The 17466-nt window shown below is 51.8% G+C and overlaps 2 protein-coding genes across 2 annotated transcripts in view; one reads left to right on the forward strand and one right to left on the reverse strand.

Moving 5' to 3' along the window:
- Positions 1 to 5674, forward strand: part of TASOR2 (transcription activation suppressor family member 2) — a 30200-nt gene extending 24526 nt beyond the window's left edge. Inside the window, exons 18-24 of the mRNA XM_085325852.1 lie at positions 8 to 104; positions 848 to 973; positions 1209 to 1362; positions 1836 to 1941; positions 2740 to 2921; positions 3096 to 3210; positions 4648 to 5674. Of these exons, the coding sequence (XP_085181978.1) occupies positions 8 to 104; positions 848 to 973; positions 1209 to 1362; positions 1836 to 1941; positions 2740 to 2921; positions 3096 to 3210; positions 4648 to 4792 (925 nt within the window). The 3' untranslated portion in view covers positions 4793 to 5674. The remainder of the gene's footprint in view (positions 1 to 7; positions 105 to 847; positions 974 to 1208; positions 1363 to 1835; positions 1942 to 2739; positions 2922 to 3095; positions 3211 to 4647) is intronic.
- GDI2 (GDP dissociation inhibitor 2) lies at positions 5190 to 15092 on the reverse strand. The gene is made up of 10 exons (XM_085299869.1): positions 14958 to 15092; positions 13999 to 14098; positions 12489 to 12623; positions 10876 to 11074; positions 10348 to 10479; positions 9082 to 9181; positions 7888 to 8059; positions 6629 to 6773; positions 6243 to 6297; positions 5190 to 6164 (listed from the first exon to the last, which is right to left on the reverse strand). Exons 1-10 carry the CDS (start codon positions 15042 to 15044, stop codon positions 6009 to 6011), a joined length of 1281 nt encoding a protein of 426 aa, XP_085155995.1. The 5' UTR covers positions 15045 to 15092; the 3' UTR covers positions 5190 to 6008.
- Between the last annotated feature and the right edge of the window lie 2374 nt (positions 15093 to 17466).

Below are 17466 nucleotides of genomic sequence, written 5' to 3' on the forward strand. Positions count from 1 at the left end.
CGCTGAGCTTCCGGCTGCGCCGCGTGGCCGAGGAGGCCTCCGCCCGCGCCGGCTCCTTCTACCTGGTGGAGACGGGCGAGGACCTTTTCTTCGCGAGGGCCAAGGTAAGGGCCGGTCCTGCCGGCCGGGACGCGGGCACGCGGCTGGGAAGCGTGAGCCCGGCCGCTCCGCTACCGTCTCCCTCGCGTGTCCGGCTCCCGGACGGAGGGGTCGGCGCGAGCCCGGGACCGCGTGTCCGCGCGGACGACCGTGCCGCAGGAAACCCCGCGGGAGCCAGGCGGCCCGCACGGGGCCGAGCGGCTCGGCGCTGCGCCCCGCTTTCGGCCAAGCCCGACGTGCCTTCCGCAGCTTGCTCGTGGCCGCGGGTCGGCGCCCGTTTTACGCCGTCTCGCGCTCCTACTGCCCCGGCTTGGCCGAAAGCCCTGTGCGGGGCCACCACTGGTTTGGATGCACACGGAGGCAGCTCGTGGGGCTCGGACGCTGGGCTCCGGTTTCCCCGTTGGGCTCATCCTGCCCGACTTCAGGCTTTTACCCGGTACCCAGCGAAGGGCCCAGCTCTTCCCACGAGACTCAACCCACCGAGGAGCTAACCCCCCTGGGGGAGCATCCGATCTCAATGCGCACGTTCTGCCTTAGCGGAAGCGTGTTTGAAAAGCTTGGAGAAAAACCTACCCAGTGAGACCTAAACACGCCAAAAAGTGGGTGGTTTTTTCTGGCCGAGCGAACGCAGGTCCGTTGCGATAAGTCGCAGCTCCCGCTCTCCGCCGGGGATTGCAGCCCGCTTGCGAAATCGCGGAGCTGTTCTCTGCGCAAAGGCGCCTGCCTGCTGCAGCGCTCTCTCTTCCAGACCTTGCTGAAGAAAGGCGGCCACGTGGAGGTCGACCCTCTGCACTTCTGCAAAGCGAAGCGCCTGGGCTCCGACCGGCTGCTCGTCGTGATCAGGAACGAGGACATATCTTCGCACATCCACAAGGTACGGGAAACGGAGGCTCGCTCTTTTCCTGCGCTGTTTTCGAATGTCGTATGATGTTCGTGAGCGATGAAGGCTCCCGGGGCAACCCGCGGCGCCGGAGCGGCACGGCGGCGCAGGCGGCGGCCGGAGCGGGTCCCGCCGGGTCTCCCCGGCGCGGGGCGATTTTGAGGAGGGGGCGGCGCGAGCGCTGGCGAGCCGCGGCCGCGTGCACCAGAGCGCGTCCGCGCCCCTGCAGGTGCCCTGCTTGCTGAGGCTAAAGCACTGCCCGACCGTGGTGTTCGCCGGCGTGGACAGCCCCGAAGACTTAACGGATCACACGTACCAGGAGCTGTTTCGTACCGGCGGCTTCGTGGTCTCGGACGACAAGGTGTTGGAGACGGTAACGCTGGGTGAGTCTCGCCGCGTGCCCTCGCTCGCGGGGCCCCGGCAGCGCCGGCTCCCGGAGGAGGTCCCCGGCGCCAGCCCGGGGAGCTGAGCGCGAGCGCCTCGAGAACAGGGCACCCCCGGGGAACGTTGCCGCTGCGTTTGTGGCCTTCAGAGCCTCTTTAAAACCCACAGAAGCGCGTTGTACGGAGTCTGCGACGTTCGGAGCGCAGCAGGGAGATGCCCGGGGGTTTGCCAGGCTCCGCTTCTCTTTCTTTAAGGGAACCAGGAGTGTCCTGGGAGAGCCGTTGGCCGCCATCTGCTTCCAAAGCCTTGCCCTGGGCGCCCTCTCCGCCTGCCTTCACGGAGATGATTCTCCTGGTTGGCATTTGTGAGACCTGCCTGGGTGCAGTTCAGGGAGCAGGTTGGACCAGCGACCTCCCGGCACCCCCCCCCCCCCTCCACCCTTGGTCACCCTCAACTCCCGCTGTTTCCCCAGGGCAACTGAAAGAGGTGGTGAAAGCGCTGGAGAAGCTGAATGGCAACGGGAGGTGGAAGTGGCTCCTTCACTACAAGGAGAGCAAAAAGCTCAGAGAAGACTTAAGGTAACGGTCCCGCGACCGCCGGTCCCGCTCGTCACCGCAGCGAGGATGCGGCCGTGCTGCGGGCTGCGGCGTCCCCGCGTACACCCAGCGTACGGGACGCGGGGCAAGTGAGGCGCTCCCGGTTGAGCTTTGGTCTCTTCCAGGAGGAATTCAAAGGTTTCTGTTTAAATGAGAACATTTCTTGATCAGTAAGAGACTTTGTGCCCCACCTCTGGAACCGCTGTAGGTCGGTGTTTGCAGGCAGGAAAGTAAAACGGGATTATTATTATTATTAGCATTTTTTTTTATACACCTGGCTGAGATGGAGCAGCGGGACCCGCAGAGGCTGCGCTGGCCTGAAGCGCCGCGGTTTGCGCGCGAGCCTGACCGAGGCAGAGCGCTGGGGCCGTGTCTCCCTCCCGCCACGGCCCCGAGGGGCGGTTTTTTTCCCCCCGCTTTGGCAGAGATGCCCTTCGCCTTACGGCCCGCGAGGCACGAGCGCCGTTAACGCTTGAACCGCTGCGGGCAGCCAAGGTTGCCCCGGTGGTTTCCTGGGCCTCCTTCAGCTCTTTGCCGTTTCCTTTCCGCCCCGTCACCTGTGTGATTTGTGTGAGCAACAAGGGCTTTGCAGGGGGACGTGGGGAAAGGCCCCCCCAGGTGGGCTTTAAAGGAGAAACACAAGACGAAGAACACGCTGTCGCTTGAAGCGTCCCGCTTCTGCGCAGAGAGGGACGTTTTTCTCGGGCAGACCGGCTTACTGAGCGCAGGATCGTGAGCCAGAGGGCGCGAGTAACGCCCAACGCGCCCCTCTCCCGGCAGGGTGGACGCCAACGCCCGCAAGAAGAACTCGATCCTGCAGTCGTGCCAAGGCGCCGAGCTCATCGAGGTGCTGCACTACCACTCGTGCGACTCGCGGGCCGCCCCGAAAGCCGAGTACGTCAAGTGCTTGCTGAACCTGCAGGCGCAGCGCATCAGCGCCCGGTTCGCCGTGTATCTCACGGGTAAGGAGGGGGGCTCCGGGGGCCGCTCTCCTTCCCGCTCCGATCCGGAGGATCTGAGATCGGATCCAGACCACAAAGCGAGCTTTTTTCTTTTTCGAGGAGCTTTTTGCTCCTCGAGAAGAAGCCAAAGGAACAAGCTCGGTTGTGCAGAATTTTCCACCCCTTCCTTTGCAGAAAAGCCCGGTCTCAGCAGGGATGTCTTTGAAAGCCAAGGCATCCTCGTGGCCGACGTCGACACCTTCCTGGGGACCGTGCAGAAAGCGGCCGCCCCGTTTAGGAGAAGCTATTGGTAAGGGAAGAGCCGGGGATCGACGCGCCCTCGTCCCCGGAAAGCCGGAGAGGAAACTGCGAGGAGGCCATGGGGCAGGGAGCCGGGAGCCCTTCCAGGTGCCGCGGGAGCCTCCGGCGCCGCCCGGCCGGAGAGCTGCCGGCAGCCCCGTGAAATCCAGCGGGATCCCACACCCGCCCCGGTGCTCAGCGCTGTCTCTGGAGGCCGCAGCGGAGCGGGCAGAGCCGCGGGGGCCGGCGCCACTCGCCCTGGCGTGGCGGGGGGGAAGCGGAGGCGCTTTGCTCCAGGCGAGGACACGTCACCCCGCGCGGCTGCTCCTGCTCCCCATGGGCTGGTTGCTGCTGCTGCTGCGCACTGAACTGTTGCAGACAAATTGTAAAGGGGGAAAGGAAAAGATTCTGTAGATAGAAATTATTTAAAGATGGCTAATGGGAGTCCTCACGAGGGTCTGCATGCTGCCATGAGGCTGTGTGTAGGACACGTTATTTTAATGTTATACAGAATTTTAAGTTATTTGAGCTTTTTCTTTTAGCTGATTAGTGCAGCTAACAGAAGAAATAGGAAAATGAAACCACCGCAAAACAATACTTGAAGGTTACTCCGTTATAATCGATGCAATTTCCACACGGCCGAGACCGTACGTACTGAACGCCCGCTGCGCGCGCTTCGGCTCGGGCCAGGGCGCGCGCCTGAAACACCCCTTGAGGGCTGGCGGGCTGCGCGTCAGCCTGCAGCACGTCGCTCGACACTACGTCTCGCGGTGTCTGCGTCTCCTGTTCCGCCTCACCGCCGGGACGCAACACCTTGCCGCTGTACAGAAGTCTTGTAAATAGCAAAACAAAAGCTTTTATTTATGGTAGCCTCAGACAAGCGAGCCCTGGGAGGAAAGCTCAGCACTAAGGAACGCTGTAAAACGTCCTCCAAAGAGCTGTACAGGGTATGGTTTGTACTTTTTTTTTTTTTTTTTTAATAAAATGATATAAGAAGTTATGTACAGGATGACGTTGTATATATAGAGCTTGACTAATAAAACCAGAAAATGAAGTTTCAAGGGCAGCTGCTCTCTCACTGGGCGCAGACCGAACCGCTGCCTTCGAGGGCGGGAGCTCTTTCCTGCAGCAGGCTGATTTTCCTCCTGCAGCGAGCTCTGGGGCGCTGCGAGCGCTGCTGCAGCAGCTGCCAGGAGAGGACACAGGCGCAAGGGAGGGCGGCCCGGGCGCTGGGGCCGCCGCCGCGCCTTGCAGCGGGAGCGACGAGGCCCCGGGGGCCGGCGAGGGGAAGCCGCTTACCGGAACCGGGGGGCGGCGGGCGAGAGGAAGCGCTGAAAGCCCCTAAGCCCAGGCAGGGGAGGAAGGAAACGAGCACCTGCGGCGCGAGTCCGGGCAGGCCGCAGGGCTGCGAAGGGGATGTGGCACAAAAGCACAGTTCCTTCTTCAGCAGGAGCCTGCACAGGAGCTGCGTAGACAGCGCTAAAGAGGAAAAACACAGAGAACCCCGTGACCCCACCAGCGATCTCGACCGGCGCCACACAAGGATCCACGGAGCAGATCGGCATCTCGCTGAGAGAACAGCGCTCACCTAAAGGAGAGCGAACGGCAGAGTCGGTTCGCCGCACCCACGAGGCGCCGGTGCTAGCCGCCGCCGGCAGCAGCGGGGCGGGCGCGAGGAGAGCGCGCGCCGGCTCCTACCAACGGCTCGAGCTACGCTCCGGCCCTCGGAGACGGACCTCGGGCTGCTGCATCTTCTCCCCCGCTCAGCTGGGGCCCAGCGAGCGAGCCCGCGCCCGAAGGGGCCCGCCCGCGAGCAAGGGGAGGCAGCAGCGGCGGGCGGGAAGCCGAATCGAGGAAGTTAGAGCCTGTGTTTCCTACCGTGACACGCTCTGCACTGTCCAAGTGCCACCCTGGCAGGTGGGGATCAAGAGATCTCAGAAAGGAGATGCTGCTTGTACCGCTGAAGTGAATCAGACCAGAGCACAGGACTGGTTTCCAGAATTTGGCTTTACTTTGCAGTACAGAAATCATTTGGAGCCTTCAGGAGACACGAGAAGCACAGGCTCTGTCATATCAATACCGCAGTGCAGTTTGGTCCATCCGAGAAGCCACTAGGGTACAGAAAATACTTTCACATCTTGCCTGCTCTGTAATTTGTTCTCTCAATTTTATTAGATTAAAACACAAAGGAGCCTTAGGCACAGCTGTGTCCCAACCGATGTAAACAGTTTTAGAAGCTTAAGTGTAGGTTAAGTTCTGTGCCCAGAACTATGCCAACATTTGCTGCTACAATAGATGTGGGCTTTGTCCATAATACAACTTGCCACAGAGTTAGATTGATGGGAGAGACTTTAGGGATGCTGTCCACAATAATGGAGTGCTCAGTTTCTATTTTCCTTGATAACAAGTTTGAGTGACAACTGTCACATCTACTAGTTCACCAGAAGCACATAATTGTGAAGAATGTTTACAAATGATTAAAAATACAAGGTAAGACACAGCTGTCAATGAGTTATTTCAATCTGCACCAACGTCTAAGTCTGCAAAAAAGTTCAGTCTGCTTTTCACTTACAAGGTTAGTCATTAAATCAGTCAGTAATTTGCCAGATTCTGGACAGCAGCCCTACTAGAATGAAATAATTAACACATGATATCCAAAAGGGGAACATTACCAGTGCGGTACTCTTCAATCTCTCAGAGATGGGATTACAAAAGCAGGCCTTACAATATTGAATTTCATACAGTGTTCATTAAGTTCCTTATATATTCATATTAGCCGATTTAATTTCTCCTAATTAGAGATTCTCATTACTGCTGCTCCTCCTCCCCATAGATATCATTTTTCTTGCGCTTCATCTCTTCAAAGTCAAACTCTGATCCCATCATCCTCTTATAAATATCTTTGATGTCATCGCACGTCGTCTCAAAGTGAGTGGTGGCGTCGTAAGTGCGAGAAATGAAGATCTGGAAAAGAGAAGCAGCACTTCAGCATCGCGGCGCTCTCCTTGCGCCCCGGCAGCTACAAGCTCAGCGCTTACAAACCTGGCTCTCGGTTCCCAAGTCAGTTGGTGCAAACAGGTCGCTGATGCTAACAAACCTGCAAGAGAAGAAAGCTGCTTCAGAAGGGTTTAAACCTTTCCTGAGCATCATCATCGATGCCAAATCAACTGAAATAAAGGGCATCACTCTGCCCAGCATTAGCGCGTCAGGCAAGCAGCCCGGGGTGGATAATGCCAGTCTAGGTACAGAAGAATTCCAGTTTTTCAACACCTCTCACAGCCGACTGGCTTTTAGTCCCGTTCTGCCTTTGCTCCTCGCGCCGGAGGCACGGGCATTCCCCGATGCCAGCGGGCCCCGCTCGTGGCCCGGAGCGGCGGGGCGAGCTCGGCGCTGCTGCGCAGGCGGAAGGGGACTCGGCGCGGGCTTACTTCTGCTCAATGGGCTCCAAGAGGTCCAAGGCCGGCTTGATTTCCTTCTCGGGGTCTGCGGTTTCCACAGTAGTGCTGGCAATGGCGATGTACTTGCCCTGCGCTGCCACGTTGTGCGCAGAGGAGATCATGCAGACGTAGATATCTGGGGAAGCACACCGCAGCGGCCAGGTCAGCGCGCATCGGGCAAAAAACCCGCAAGTTAACGGTTCGAGACAGGTCCACCTCTTCCGACAAGGCTCCTCCAGCTGGCTCGCGCGCTCGCATCCCCTCCGCGTGACCCTGGCACTCCCTACCTGTCAGTCTTGTTTAAGACCATGCCAGCGGGCTAGAAATACTTGAATTTTCAGTGCAGTCCTTGTCCTGGAGTCCCGCTCGCCCTCACGGTCTCTCGGCTTCGGAGCCTGGACACAAGTACCCCCATACCTGCTCTGAAATTCAGCACCTCGTAGCTGTGACGGCTCCAGAAAGCAAGCGGGGCTCCCAGCAGAGAGCCCACCTCTGCTCAAGGACACGGGGGCACTTCTGCAGGACTAGACCAACGCAGCCACCCCCGCTAACAGGCACTGCCCCACCAGCCTGCACACACTGCCATTACTCCGCCTCCCAGAGCGCCCCAACACTCTGCAACCACTTCACCCATTTCGGGCTTCCTGCTTCTCCCTGTCTCCAGGCCACGGGAACCTCTGTTTCTCCTACATCCCCCACCCCTGCTCTAACACGAAACTGAAGCGCGGCCTTGCTGTGGCGCAGAGGATTCCAGGACAGCAGTTTGAACACTTAAATGCATCACAAAGTTCAGCGAATACTCGGGCACGAGAAGCTACCACCACAATCACCATCGCTCCCTGGTGCAGTGGAGAGCTGCTGCTGTCAGGAGAGTTACGGTACCGAAGGCTCCCAGGGGCGATGCCAAGCAGCACTGACACCAAACAAGCCCAGAAGACAGGTACACCCAGGAAAAACATGAGCAAAGGCATTTGGGGTCAAAAAGCTTCGCTCCACTATCACAGGGCCCAGAAGGAAGCTAAGGGGCTTCCTCTGAAGAGTGAGCACATTGGAAGGAAGCTCTCCAGGAAGAGCGCTCCTTCGCTCTGTGAAGTCTGGCACAGGGGTCACATTAAAAGTGTCTTCCTGACTGACACTCATTTCACTGCACCATCAAAACGCTTATTTGGAACAAGGCCACTTAACGAGCACGCTGCCTAAATCCAAGTGCTGAGAGATCTGCATACGACCAGTCATTGCTCTTCACCCACCTGATTTCCGGTTGACCTGATTCTGTGGAATGATGATCTGGCACGAGTTGGCATCATTCGTATTCTTGATTGGGTGGCTTAAGATACAGATTACTCGAATCACTTGGCCAACCTTTGTCACACGATCTGAAACATAGCTGGGGTCACAGATGAGTTGTTTGCAGCGAGCAACCTGCAAAGACAGACGAGCACCAAGCGCTCCATTGACCAGAACGTGGAAATTCATCCGCAGACAGTTCAAACAGAATCAAGGACCCTGCTGACTTCAGGGAGAAGTGAACAAGATCAGTCTGAGGACCCTGACAGCACCAGCTCTTCATTTCACTGCCAGCAGCATGCCACGCTCGGACAATCCAAGTCTCAGTGCTTCACTCTTTGTAAGACTGCACATGGCTGCTTGATAGATCACATCTTCCGCTTGCCTCTTATTCACTACATAATTAAGCTTCAACTATGCCAGAGTCGAGTCCTTCCAGCCTAGGACCATAACCTGCCGCGGGCAAGCCTGAACCACGCAGTTACAAACTGACGATTCGGCATCAGGATTTGTTTTATGGTAACAGGTTAACAGTTGACCCACCTGAAGTCTCCAGGTGCCTGCACTTGGGCCCATCACTCTAAGAGCGTGGATTACCGCCTCTGCTGCTCTCTGGCAGGCATCACGCCTTGCCCAGAAGGGACAACTGTTAAGCTGCCCTGCAGAGCTCCCGCTCCAGTTAGCGGCACATTTATAGCTTGCGAGCAGCTCTCAACGCTCTTGCTCGTTTTGTACTGCCAGGTTAAGCAGCAGCTGTGGAAAGGCCGTGTGCCAGAAGTCTGAGCAACCATTTAATGTCAAGGGCAGAGGTGGTTTCACATCTAGCTTAGACACAACCAAGCAGCTTTTTTCCAGTTTTGTTAGCCCAATTGATTCAGAAGACAAATCTTGCCACCCTATGGAGAGATTACGTTAACTCCTGGAGTCAGACTCCTGTACTACTCACCACAGAAGTGGTGACGTATCTTGAGCTCACTGAATGAGTGAATTGACAAGGGAAGAAAACTGCACTTGCCATGCAATTTTAGTCCTAGGACTTAACTGAGGATTTTTATAATATCTGTTTGTTCAGACTGAGAATGAGAACTCAATTTTGAGAGACAAGATGGGGGGGTTCTACAGCAAGGAGTATTTCAAAGATTCCTAAGGTACCGTACCTCTCCTTCGGATTTCACACCAACCACTTTGCCATTTTCTATCACGATCTCTTCAATTGGCTTGTTCAGCATGTAGGTGCCTCCATAAATGGCACTTAGCCTGCAAGAGTAATGCCACTTTAGCGCACTTCACATAGTACCTCGAGCTCTGGTTACCTACTGCTATTTTGTGGGCTACTTAAACCACCTCGAACCTTGACTATGACCAGAACTAGAGCATCTCTAAATTCCTGAATCGCTGTCCTGAATGCTACTAGTCCAGCAAGATGGAGACACCATTACACCCACACTGGAGGAGCACAGAGCACTTCACGTTGAGTACAGCAGTAGCTTTTAACTGTTCCTCTTTAAGAAGCTCACTTCAGTTATCTTGTTGCTCTGTTGAACATTGTCCCCAACAGCTGATCAGTCAAATTAGCATCTTAAACATCTTCAAAATACACTGCTTGAACTCCTACATAGTGGGTGCTGCCAGCCTTTCTTTCTGCAAGGCAGCAGCCACTGTTTGGGCAAGCCATAGGTGCAATGACTGCAACTGAAAGAGAATCTGTTTGGTGTCATAACCCAGACAGTCCTATGTAAATCCTGCAGCCTGTGCTGGACAGGCAAATCCAGCTTCTTGGAACAGGGTACATGCAGCAAGTAGGATCTGTGTGAATGATCCCCAAAACACTGCCATTAACAGAAAATGCAGTAAGCAAGCCCACAAATGGTCATCTCACATGGAGGCAGTTACTTCTTAAGATAATTAGAGAACCATTAATACCTGCAAATATTTTAACCGCAGCACCGTGTCCTAGAAGTCTGACCACGACTCCACACATCTGGCTCCCCACCAGATGCCAAAGCAGGCTCATCAAGTGACCAGATTTAAGCTCTAGCAATAAACAGACTTCAGGACACAGCACTGATGGCTTCATTCCAACTAAGAACGGAGAGGAACTTGCTTACAGCATTTAATTCAGTTAGAACAGGGACCAGATGGTCCCAAATCTAACTAAGGAGAGAGGCCACAGCCAAGCTTTTCCTTTCAGAGAGTTCACTCAGCCCAGCCCATCTTTGTTCCCCACGTGCAGGGAGGAGGTGGGCCAGTGTTACCACTCTGGTGCCGATGGATGCCACACTGGTACTTGAGGAGATTTAAAAATAAATAAATAAATAAATAGATCTTCATTAACAGACATATACAGCTCTAGCAAGGGATGAGACCTACAGTCCCCACATTGCCCTGGACACAGGAAATGAAGTCCATAAACAAGTTCTCACCTTGCAAACCCCTGGGGCAGCTCTCCAAGGCCGTAGAGCGGATAAAGGTAAGGGCTTTTACCGTATCTAGCCAGCGACTCGCTGTAGAGCTTAATCCTGTTGATTGTTTCCTGGCATGGTTGATCTAGATAGCTGGAAGGGACAGTTACAAGATTTGCAATGTTTCACAAACAAAAAAAAATTACAGTAGAATAGGTTTAGAGAAGCAAAGGCATTTACTTCCCATGAAGTTTCCCTCCCTACTTCGTGAGCTTTTCCCTGGAAGGGCTTTTTCAAAAACACTTAACATCACGAGGCAGGGAGAGGGGGGTTATTGGGAAGTAGGTACTTCATTAACCCAAGCAACCCACATAGCAGAAGACGCTATTTTAAGAGCTCCATTCCAGAACAGGGCACCAAATGACAGACACACCGCGTGCACGTCCGACGCTGCACTGACAGACAGCCCAACCCTCAACTCGCAAGGCTGCTGCTGGAAGCCTTCAGCAATGCCGGCAAACTCAGGGAAGCACGCGACCCCCTACTCACTCGTCAGTCCTGTAGAGAGCAAGGGCATGGCCCGTGAAATCTATAACATCTTGGCCCAAGTCAAACTTCTTATACACATCACGCATGGTGGTCTTCTTGGGATCAACGCCTTCAAAAGTTCGAGGGTCGTTTTCGTCAAAGTTGGCCACATAAACAAGGAACTTCCTGAACCGACGTTTCTCAAACAAGCCCATTAAGCCTAAAAACAAGTTATTTTGTTAGAACTCACACTGGTACCAGAAGCCAACTTCCTCCGTTTCCACAGCATATTAGAAGCAGGGTAAGAACCGAGCATTTCAAACTTCATTCAGTAACGCAGAGCTCAGCCTTAGGTAAGGGCTGAACAAGACTCTCCCTTCAAGCAGGGAGACTCAGAATTTTAGACACATGAACATCTGCCAAGCCAGTTTGTACCAATTGCTGTCCCCACGTACCAGGTTTCAAGATGCAGTAAGGCCAACTTAGGGACTTATTTGAGGCATCGCTGGAGGCTGGGCTTCTACACTATTTCCAGGTGCCAGATGTGTGAAAGCTTAGCGAAGAGCTTCTGCTCAGCCCAGTGCAATGTACAACCTGGGCTTCTGCAGGCCGAGAGCTCTGCTCTGCCATCTACCACTCTTTAATATTAAAAGCGAGCAGTCTCAGGCTCTCCAACAGCCCTCCCCAAGGAGCTAGCAAGTGCTGCTATGGTCCAAACGTCCAACACAAGATTGGACAAGGCCCCATTTATCTGCCTTTCTTTTGACAATTTGCAAAAGCAAGACTGGGCTGCCCCAACTGAACAAAGGCAGGCGTAGCACCAAAGGCACCTTCCAACTCCGCCAGTCTGCGAGTCTCTTAAGAAACCACGTGCAAGACAGCAGTGCTGCCAAAACAACTAGCCAAACTGGCTAGTTCAGAACTGGAACAGAAACCTGCCACCAAGAAGGCTCCAATGTACAGACAAGCTACATCTGAGTCCTACTTGCAGCCACTATCACGAGACCTTTCAGACATACTATATACATCAAGCAGCTAAGCTAATGGACTGCCCTCTGCTAGTTCCTAATGTGTGCCACTAAGCTCTTACGAATGATCAGCGCTTCTATCTGTAGAGCGAAATTTAAGTAGACCTCAACAATTAAGATTAAGCAAGGTACCATATTACTGAATCAGTCATTCCAATTTGCCTGCTAACAACCGCTACAACATTTTTCACATATAATTCTGCCAGGCAAGGACCCAGCATTAAATATTTATGGCAAATCTAGAAGCATAATCCCTGAACATAACCTTTCTAGGAAGTAAAATATGCCAGTTTCTCATCAGATGAGCCACAGATCAGGCAGCTTGACCAGTTCCATTTGTAAGTTACAGGAAAACAAAAACCCCAGGTTCAGGGAGCCCTAGACTAGCACTGAAAGTCCCTGAAGTCAGATGAGATGCAGAAGAATCCTGTGCTAAGCCCAGCCTGTTACAGAAACGCAGTCTGTACAGACAGCCCCACAGGAGCAGAGCAAGATTTCTTTTCTGCACAGGTGTAGACTGAACATCCTGAGACTGAGGTGTTTGAGACCTGTCTTGCCTTTGTTTAGAGATGGCAGCTTCAGAAGGAAACAGGTGTAACTACTCACTGGATGCCAAGGCTTCTGCCTCAGTGGAAGGAACTTTGTAGATCTTTCCTCCCTTGTAGACAAAGCTTCCTTCAATCACCTTGAAGTCTAAGTAGCGAGTGACTTCTGTGTAGAGCAGCATCTTTACCAACTGACCTGTAAAGGAGGTTTGGCACAAGTCAACCAGCTGTTCTGTAGCCAGAAGTCAAGAAGAGGACAGTTCCTCCCCGCCGGGCAGAAGGTTCTTCCAACGGACAAACCCTTCAAAGGGTAGTACCACTTTCAACCCACACAATTCCTACACCCTTATGTAACAGACGGGGTGCGGCAGATACTCATAGTACATTGTTAGGCAGTTTTAAGGCTTGCTTACAGCCAAGTCACTGCTTCCTTGTGGCTACTCCCATTTCCATTAGAGCTTTGAGTAAAAACCACCTTGCAGCATGTCAATCCACTGCAGCACGCTGCTATTCTTTTCACCGTGCAGATCATTCACACGACATGACAAACAAGGTCATGTCTATGGACCACAACAGATCCTTGTCCACATTATTCAGATGTAGCACAGTTTGCCTATTAGTTGTCCAGCCACTTCACCACAAATTACTGCCTGGCTGGCAAGCAGCTAGAGTCAATATTTAGTCAATAGAGTCGGTAAAGTCAATCCCTCTTACCTGTCCCCACCCACAGTTACACGCTCAGAAGGATGCTGTCCCCGGGAAATGCATTAAAGTGAGATTTCTCTGCAAGTTAAGTTTTGCACAAGAAGCAAGCTGACACTACGGTAACCAGATCTTGACTGGAATCCACCACGTCTTCCCCTGTAACCTTGAGCAAGGCACTACAAAACTAGAACCACCTCCTTGCATTCCAGAGGCAAAGGGCTCCAGGGGCGAGCGCTCCGCATTTGGCAGAGCGAGCTCCCAGGCAGACAGCCCTCGCACCAGTTTGAACTGCAAACCACTTCGCCAATAGCAGCATTTGGTCCAGACAATCTGTCTCAGTCTCAGGACACTAGGATTAAGGAGCGAGGGTTTATATTATCAATAACGGATGACAAGAGTCTGCAGGCCCCAAGATGAGAACAAAGGGGATCAAGAAATTAACCGTCACCGTGGAATCCTCCGTTTCCTCCTAAACCACGGGAAAATCACAACGCACAAGTTCACGTCATTAACTCCAGCTAGGAATCGAAACGTGTTATTTTGAAGAGTATCCTGAAAAATGGCTGTTCAAACCTTTCAGACGTGCCATTGCTACATGCTTTCAAGCTGGAAGCACATACCGAGTTTGAGAGGTTTGCAACCAAAACTGCTCCCAGAAGGAGCGCTGCGGTACTTTTGCCATGAACAGCCGCCTGCATGCAGATCATCTCAAGCGAGCTTTCAGCAGCTCTTTAATTAATGCTTCAACAAGTTCACAAGGAGATAGCTGAAGGGCTGTTTATTTGATTACAACACTGAACACTAACCCAGGCTTAAGGTCCCAGGCTAAGCTTGCAAGGCAGATTTGGAAGCTCAGTATCACTTACCATTAGCCATAAGGAATTTTGGAATTAGGTCCACGTTCCAGTCTCTTCCCCGTCCCATAGATTCCGGTGGAGTTCCTGGTAGATTAAACCTTTTGTAGAGCTTTGGAGAAAATAAGACTAATTGTAGCAGAGGAAACAGCTATGGGTATAATTTCTCCTCACAACACCCTTTCACCTTCCTAAGTCGCTAGCTGATCATAAGCTCTTCATATTAAGCTTCCTGCCAGTGTTTTAACTTCAATTTGAATTTTGATGCAACACACAAAGCATATCCTGTAAATCCTCACAGTAAGAATCAAGCAGCGTTATTTTGCTCATCCAGTCTTTCTTCTCCCAAGGCTTAAAGGTTGGGAATTTATGACCTGCTGAAATACTATTTAATATAACTAAAGGTAATCTGATCAAAATGCCTGCTTCAGGAGAAGGCAGGCTCCTCTGCACACCTAAATATTTATATTTGGAAATCTGATTTAACCCAGTGAAGCAGCAAGGAGAGCAGCGATTTCCTGACATTTGATTAATCAGCCACACCATCAGCTTTAGGGGACTACGCGATCACACAGCACAAGCCGTCACAGAACAGGGAGCTGTCTATTCAGCTGAAGTGCTTGTAGACCACGGATCAAGACAGCCAGCGTAACGGCAAGGCACGGAGAGCACGTGTCATTCCGGAAGGCCGACATTCATCGGCAAGCACAGCAGTAACAATTCAACTAAAACGTTTTACTGTCTAGCTGTTGGGCATTGCACCTCTGAGCGATCACTCAAATGCTGTGTGCTTGAGTCTAGGCTAGAATCTACAGAAAACAAATGCTATACACCGAGTATAAACACACACACTGGTTTCTCCCCCGCTATTAGGTGGTGTGGAAATACCACAGGGTATTTTCAGTAAAAGTACAATCAGCTTTATATGCCTGGGGAGGACACAACAGCCAGCTGTCGGCCTCAGTACTTACATCCTCCAGGGGCGTAATGGACGCGCTTTCCCCTCCATAGTAAGAGTTACGGTCCATGTGAAGGACTTTCTTTCCATTCACTGACATGATACCAGAGAGGATGCATTCCTATGGAGAGAGGAAATCAGAAGACGCAAAGGAGAAGTTATTTGCACTCGAGTCTCCATTCTAGTTTATTAACTATCCTTTCTCAAAGGACACGTTCAGACAGCCTGCTGCATGACTAGATTTGAAGGTACATGCACACTCCTTTGCTTTGAATGAATACACCAGCTGCCTTGCTTCAGAATCAAACATGTACGCTGGAAGACCTATACTAGAGACAGAATAACCTGTTACTAGGTTTGCCTTCTGCCCAAGTTAAGCCAACCAAAATACTGTAACTACACAGTCACTATCTACTCTTACTCCCCTAAGCAAATTTTTGGGAAGCGCACACATTTGCACCAGACTAAGAAAGTCTATATTCCTGAACCACTGACCATCCATCTAAGGATGTTCATCCTCTTAGAGATGCAGCACCACCATTTATAGGTAACACCAGGAACACGAGATCTTGCCTCGTGGGACTCCTGATGTCTCCTCAAAACCTCAGTCTTTGACTCTTGCCACACGGGGACACCCAAGTCAGTAAACAGCTACTCTTAGAGGGTACGGGTAGCATAAGCAATAAAATCTTAAATATCTTTAGGAGCTTTATCATGTCACTACATACTTTGCTATCCTTGCTATGCACCCACTCAGATTAAACGCACTGAGATTACTCTGAGCAACAGATCAGCTGCTAGGTCTGAATCTGATACTAAGAGGCTGAGAATAATCTCTGAGGAACCCAAGTTCTCATTTGCTGAGCCAACTAGGGACTTGCGTGGCTAAATCCCCATTAAAACATGACTTTCCAACTAACCCAGTCAGCAGCTCTGGCATTCTCAAGTCAAACAGTGTAACAAAAATCTCTGCCCACTTAGAACTGCTTGATCACAAAAGTACATGAATTACTGTTCTTTCATGCTTTGCCTCAACTCTTTCCGGTGATATTACGTCTAAAATTCGGTTCTCACTCTGCATCAGCCTTCCTGGGAGACCTAGGTCTCCGTGAGATCCATTTGTTTACTCCACACGCATCTTGTTCTACGGAGCAAGGATCTCCTCATGCATCACTTCCTCCTCACTGTGGTGGTGCAGAAGACTTATTTCAAACTGTTGTGCAACGTTAGCCAATATGGGTATCAGTTAGCACACACAAACCACAGTTATAAAGCAAAAAGTCTCCTACAATATATTGTTTACATGACTTGCATATCTCACTCCAGTCAAACCTCAGTGTAAAAGAAACTGAGAAACACTGAATAGTCATCTTCAACTTCACCAGCCAAAGAGCAACCCACTGTACACGCAGCTTTCAGGAAAGGTTATTTTGCTCAGAAGTGTCTCAACATCTGTAGGAGCAGGGATGATTGACTTCACAGCTCAGCTGGCAGTGATCACTGCCATTTCCACAGGCGCTAACAAAAGATGGCACCGAGGACCTGCTGTTCTTGTGCTTCCAGGCTGCAATGGGCAAGTCTTCCCTGCTTGCGAAAGCAGAGGCATGAACCAGTTCTGGAAGAGGAAGGCACTCGTAGTAAGCGTTACCCACCTAGATGCCACAGTAATTCAACACAGGCCCCACATAAACCAGGCTAGAGCTGCTTGCCCAACAAAACTGATTGATCTGACTTTAACCCGTGAAGTTGTGGGCAAAACACTGCATTCACAAGGCCTTCTGGTCACCAGGTTGTTTGAGATCAACATTAGCCGCAGCACTTAACACAATACCGCTCCACGATCTATCAGCTGCTCCTTCCAAATCCATATGATTCTTCACAGACTCCAAATCCTTCATCAAGACTCTTCTGCTTTTTCCAGACAGGAAGGGAGCAGGGTGAAGCAAGCTGAGATGCTTGCAGCAAACAGAGTTCCATCAAACCCTCCGTTAAGGGGCTATCTGAGGAAGGCATGAGCCCTACAATATTCAGGAAGTGCCCGAGTGACTATAGCACCAGCTGCTTTTGCGACATCCATTAAAAATGTTAATGATTTACCATGGGCATTTAGCTCAGCTTGGGAATCCTGCACAAAGCTTATCAGCACTAACTAATACAAACTCCTAAGTTAAACCAAATTCATAGAGCTCTGTGTGAAGGCTCTGGTTTGACTGGTTCTCTTCAATACAGCCTAGGGTTTTTGCCTCCCTGGAACATCCTCCATAACACTGGCTCATTAGCTCTGCCAGATGGTTGTAGTGGACTGCCAATTTCCATGTTGGAGTTGAGCCACGAGGAAGCTAACCAGGATTTCAAAACAAAAGAAATTATCAACTAGAAGCATGCAGTTACAGTAAAAGCTTCAGAAGCTACATCCTTTAAACCAGATGTCAGCTGATTTCCTTCCTCCATTCAAGGAAGCTTCAAGGTATTTCTTGTCTCAGGATAGTACACTTGACACTTCATGAGCATATTCCTTCCAA

This window comes from Rhea americana, unplaced genomic scaffold (assembly GCF_003343005.1).
Source record: "Rhea americana isolate MKP2758 unplaced genomic scaffold, rheAme1 scaffold_1, whole genome shotgun sequence".
Taxonomy (NCBI): domain Eukaryota; kingdom Metazoa; phylum Chordata; class Aves; order Rheiformes; family Rheidae; genus Rhea; species Rhea americana.

Bases quoted from the DNA above. Each gene is read 5' to 3' on its own strand.
- GDI2 (XM_085299869.1), bottom strand. From the start codon at position 15,044: ATGTCAGTGAATGGAAAGAAAGTCCTTCACATGGACCGTAACTCTTAC. The intron at 8,060-9,081 runs GTACGGTACCTT...CTGTCTTTGCAG, and splicing joins GTGTGAAATCCGAAGGAGAG to GTTGCTCGCTGCAAACAACT. The intron at 6,165-6,242 runs GTTTGTAAGCGC...TCTCTTTTCCAG, and splicing joins ACTTGGGAACCGAGAGCCAG to ATCTTCATTTCTCGCACTTA.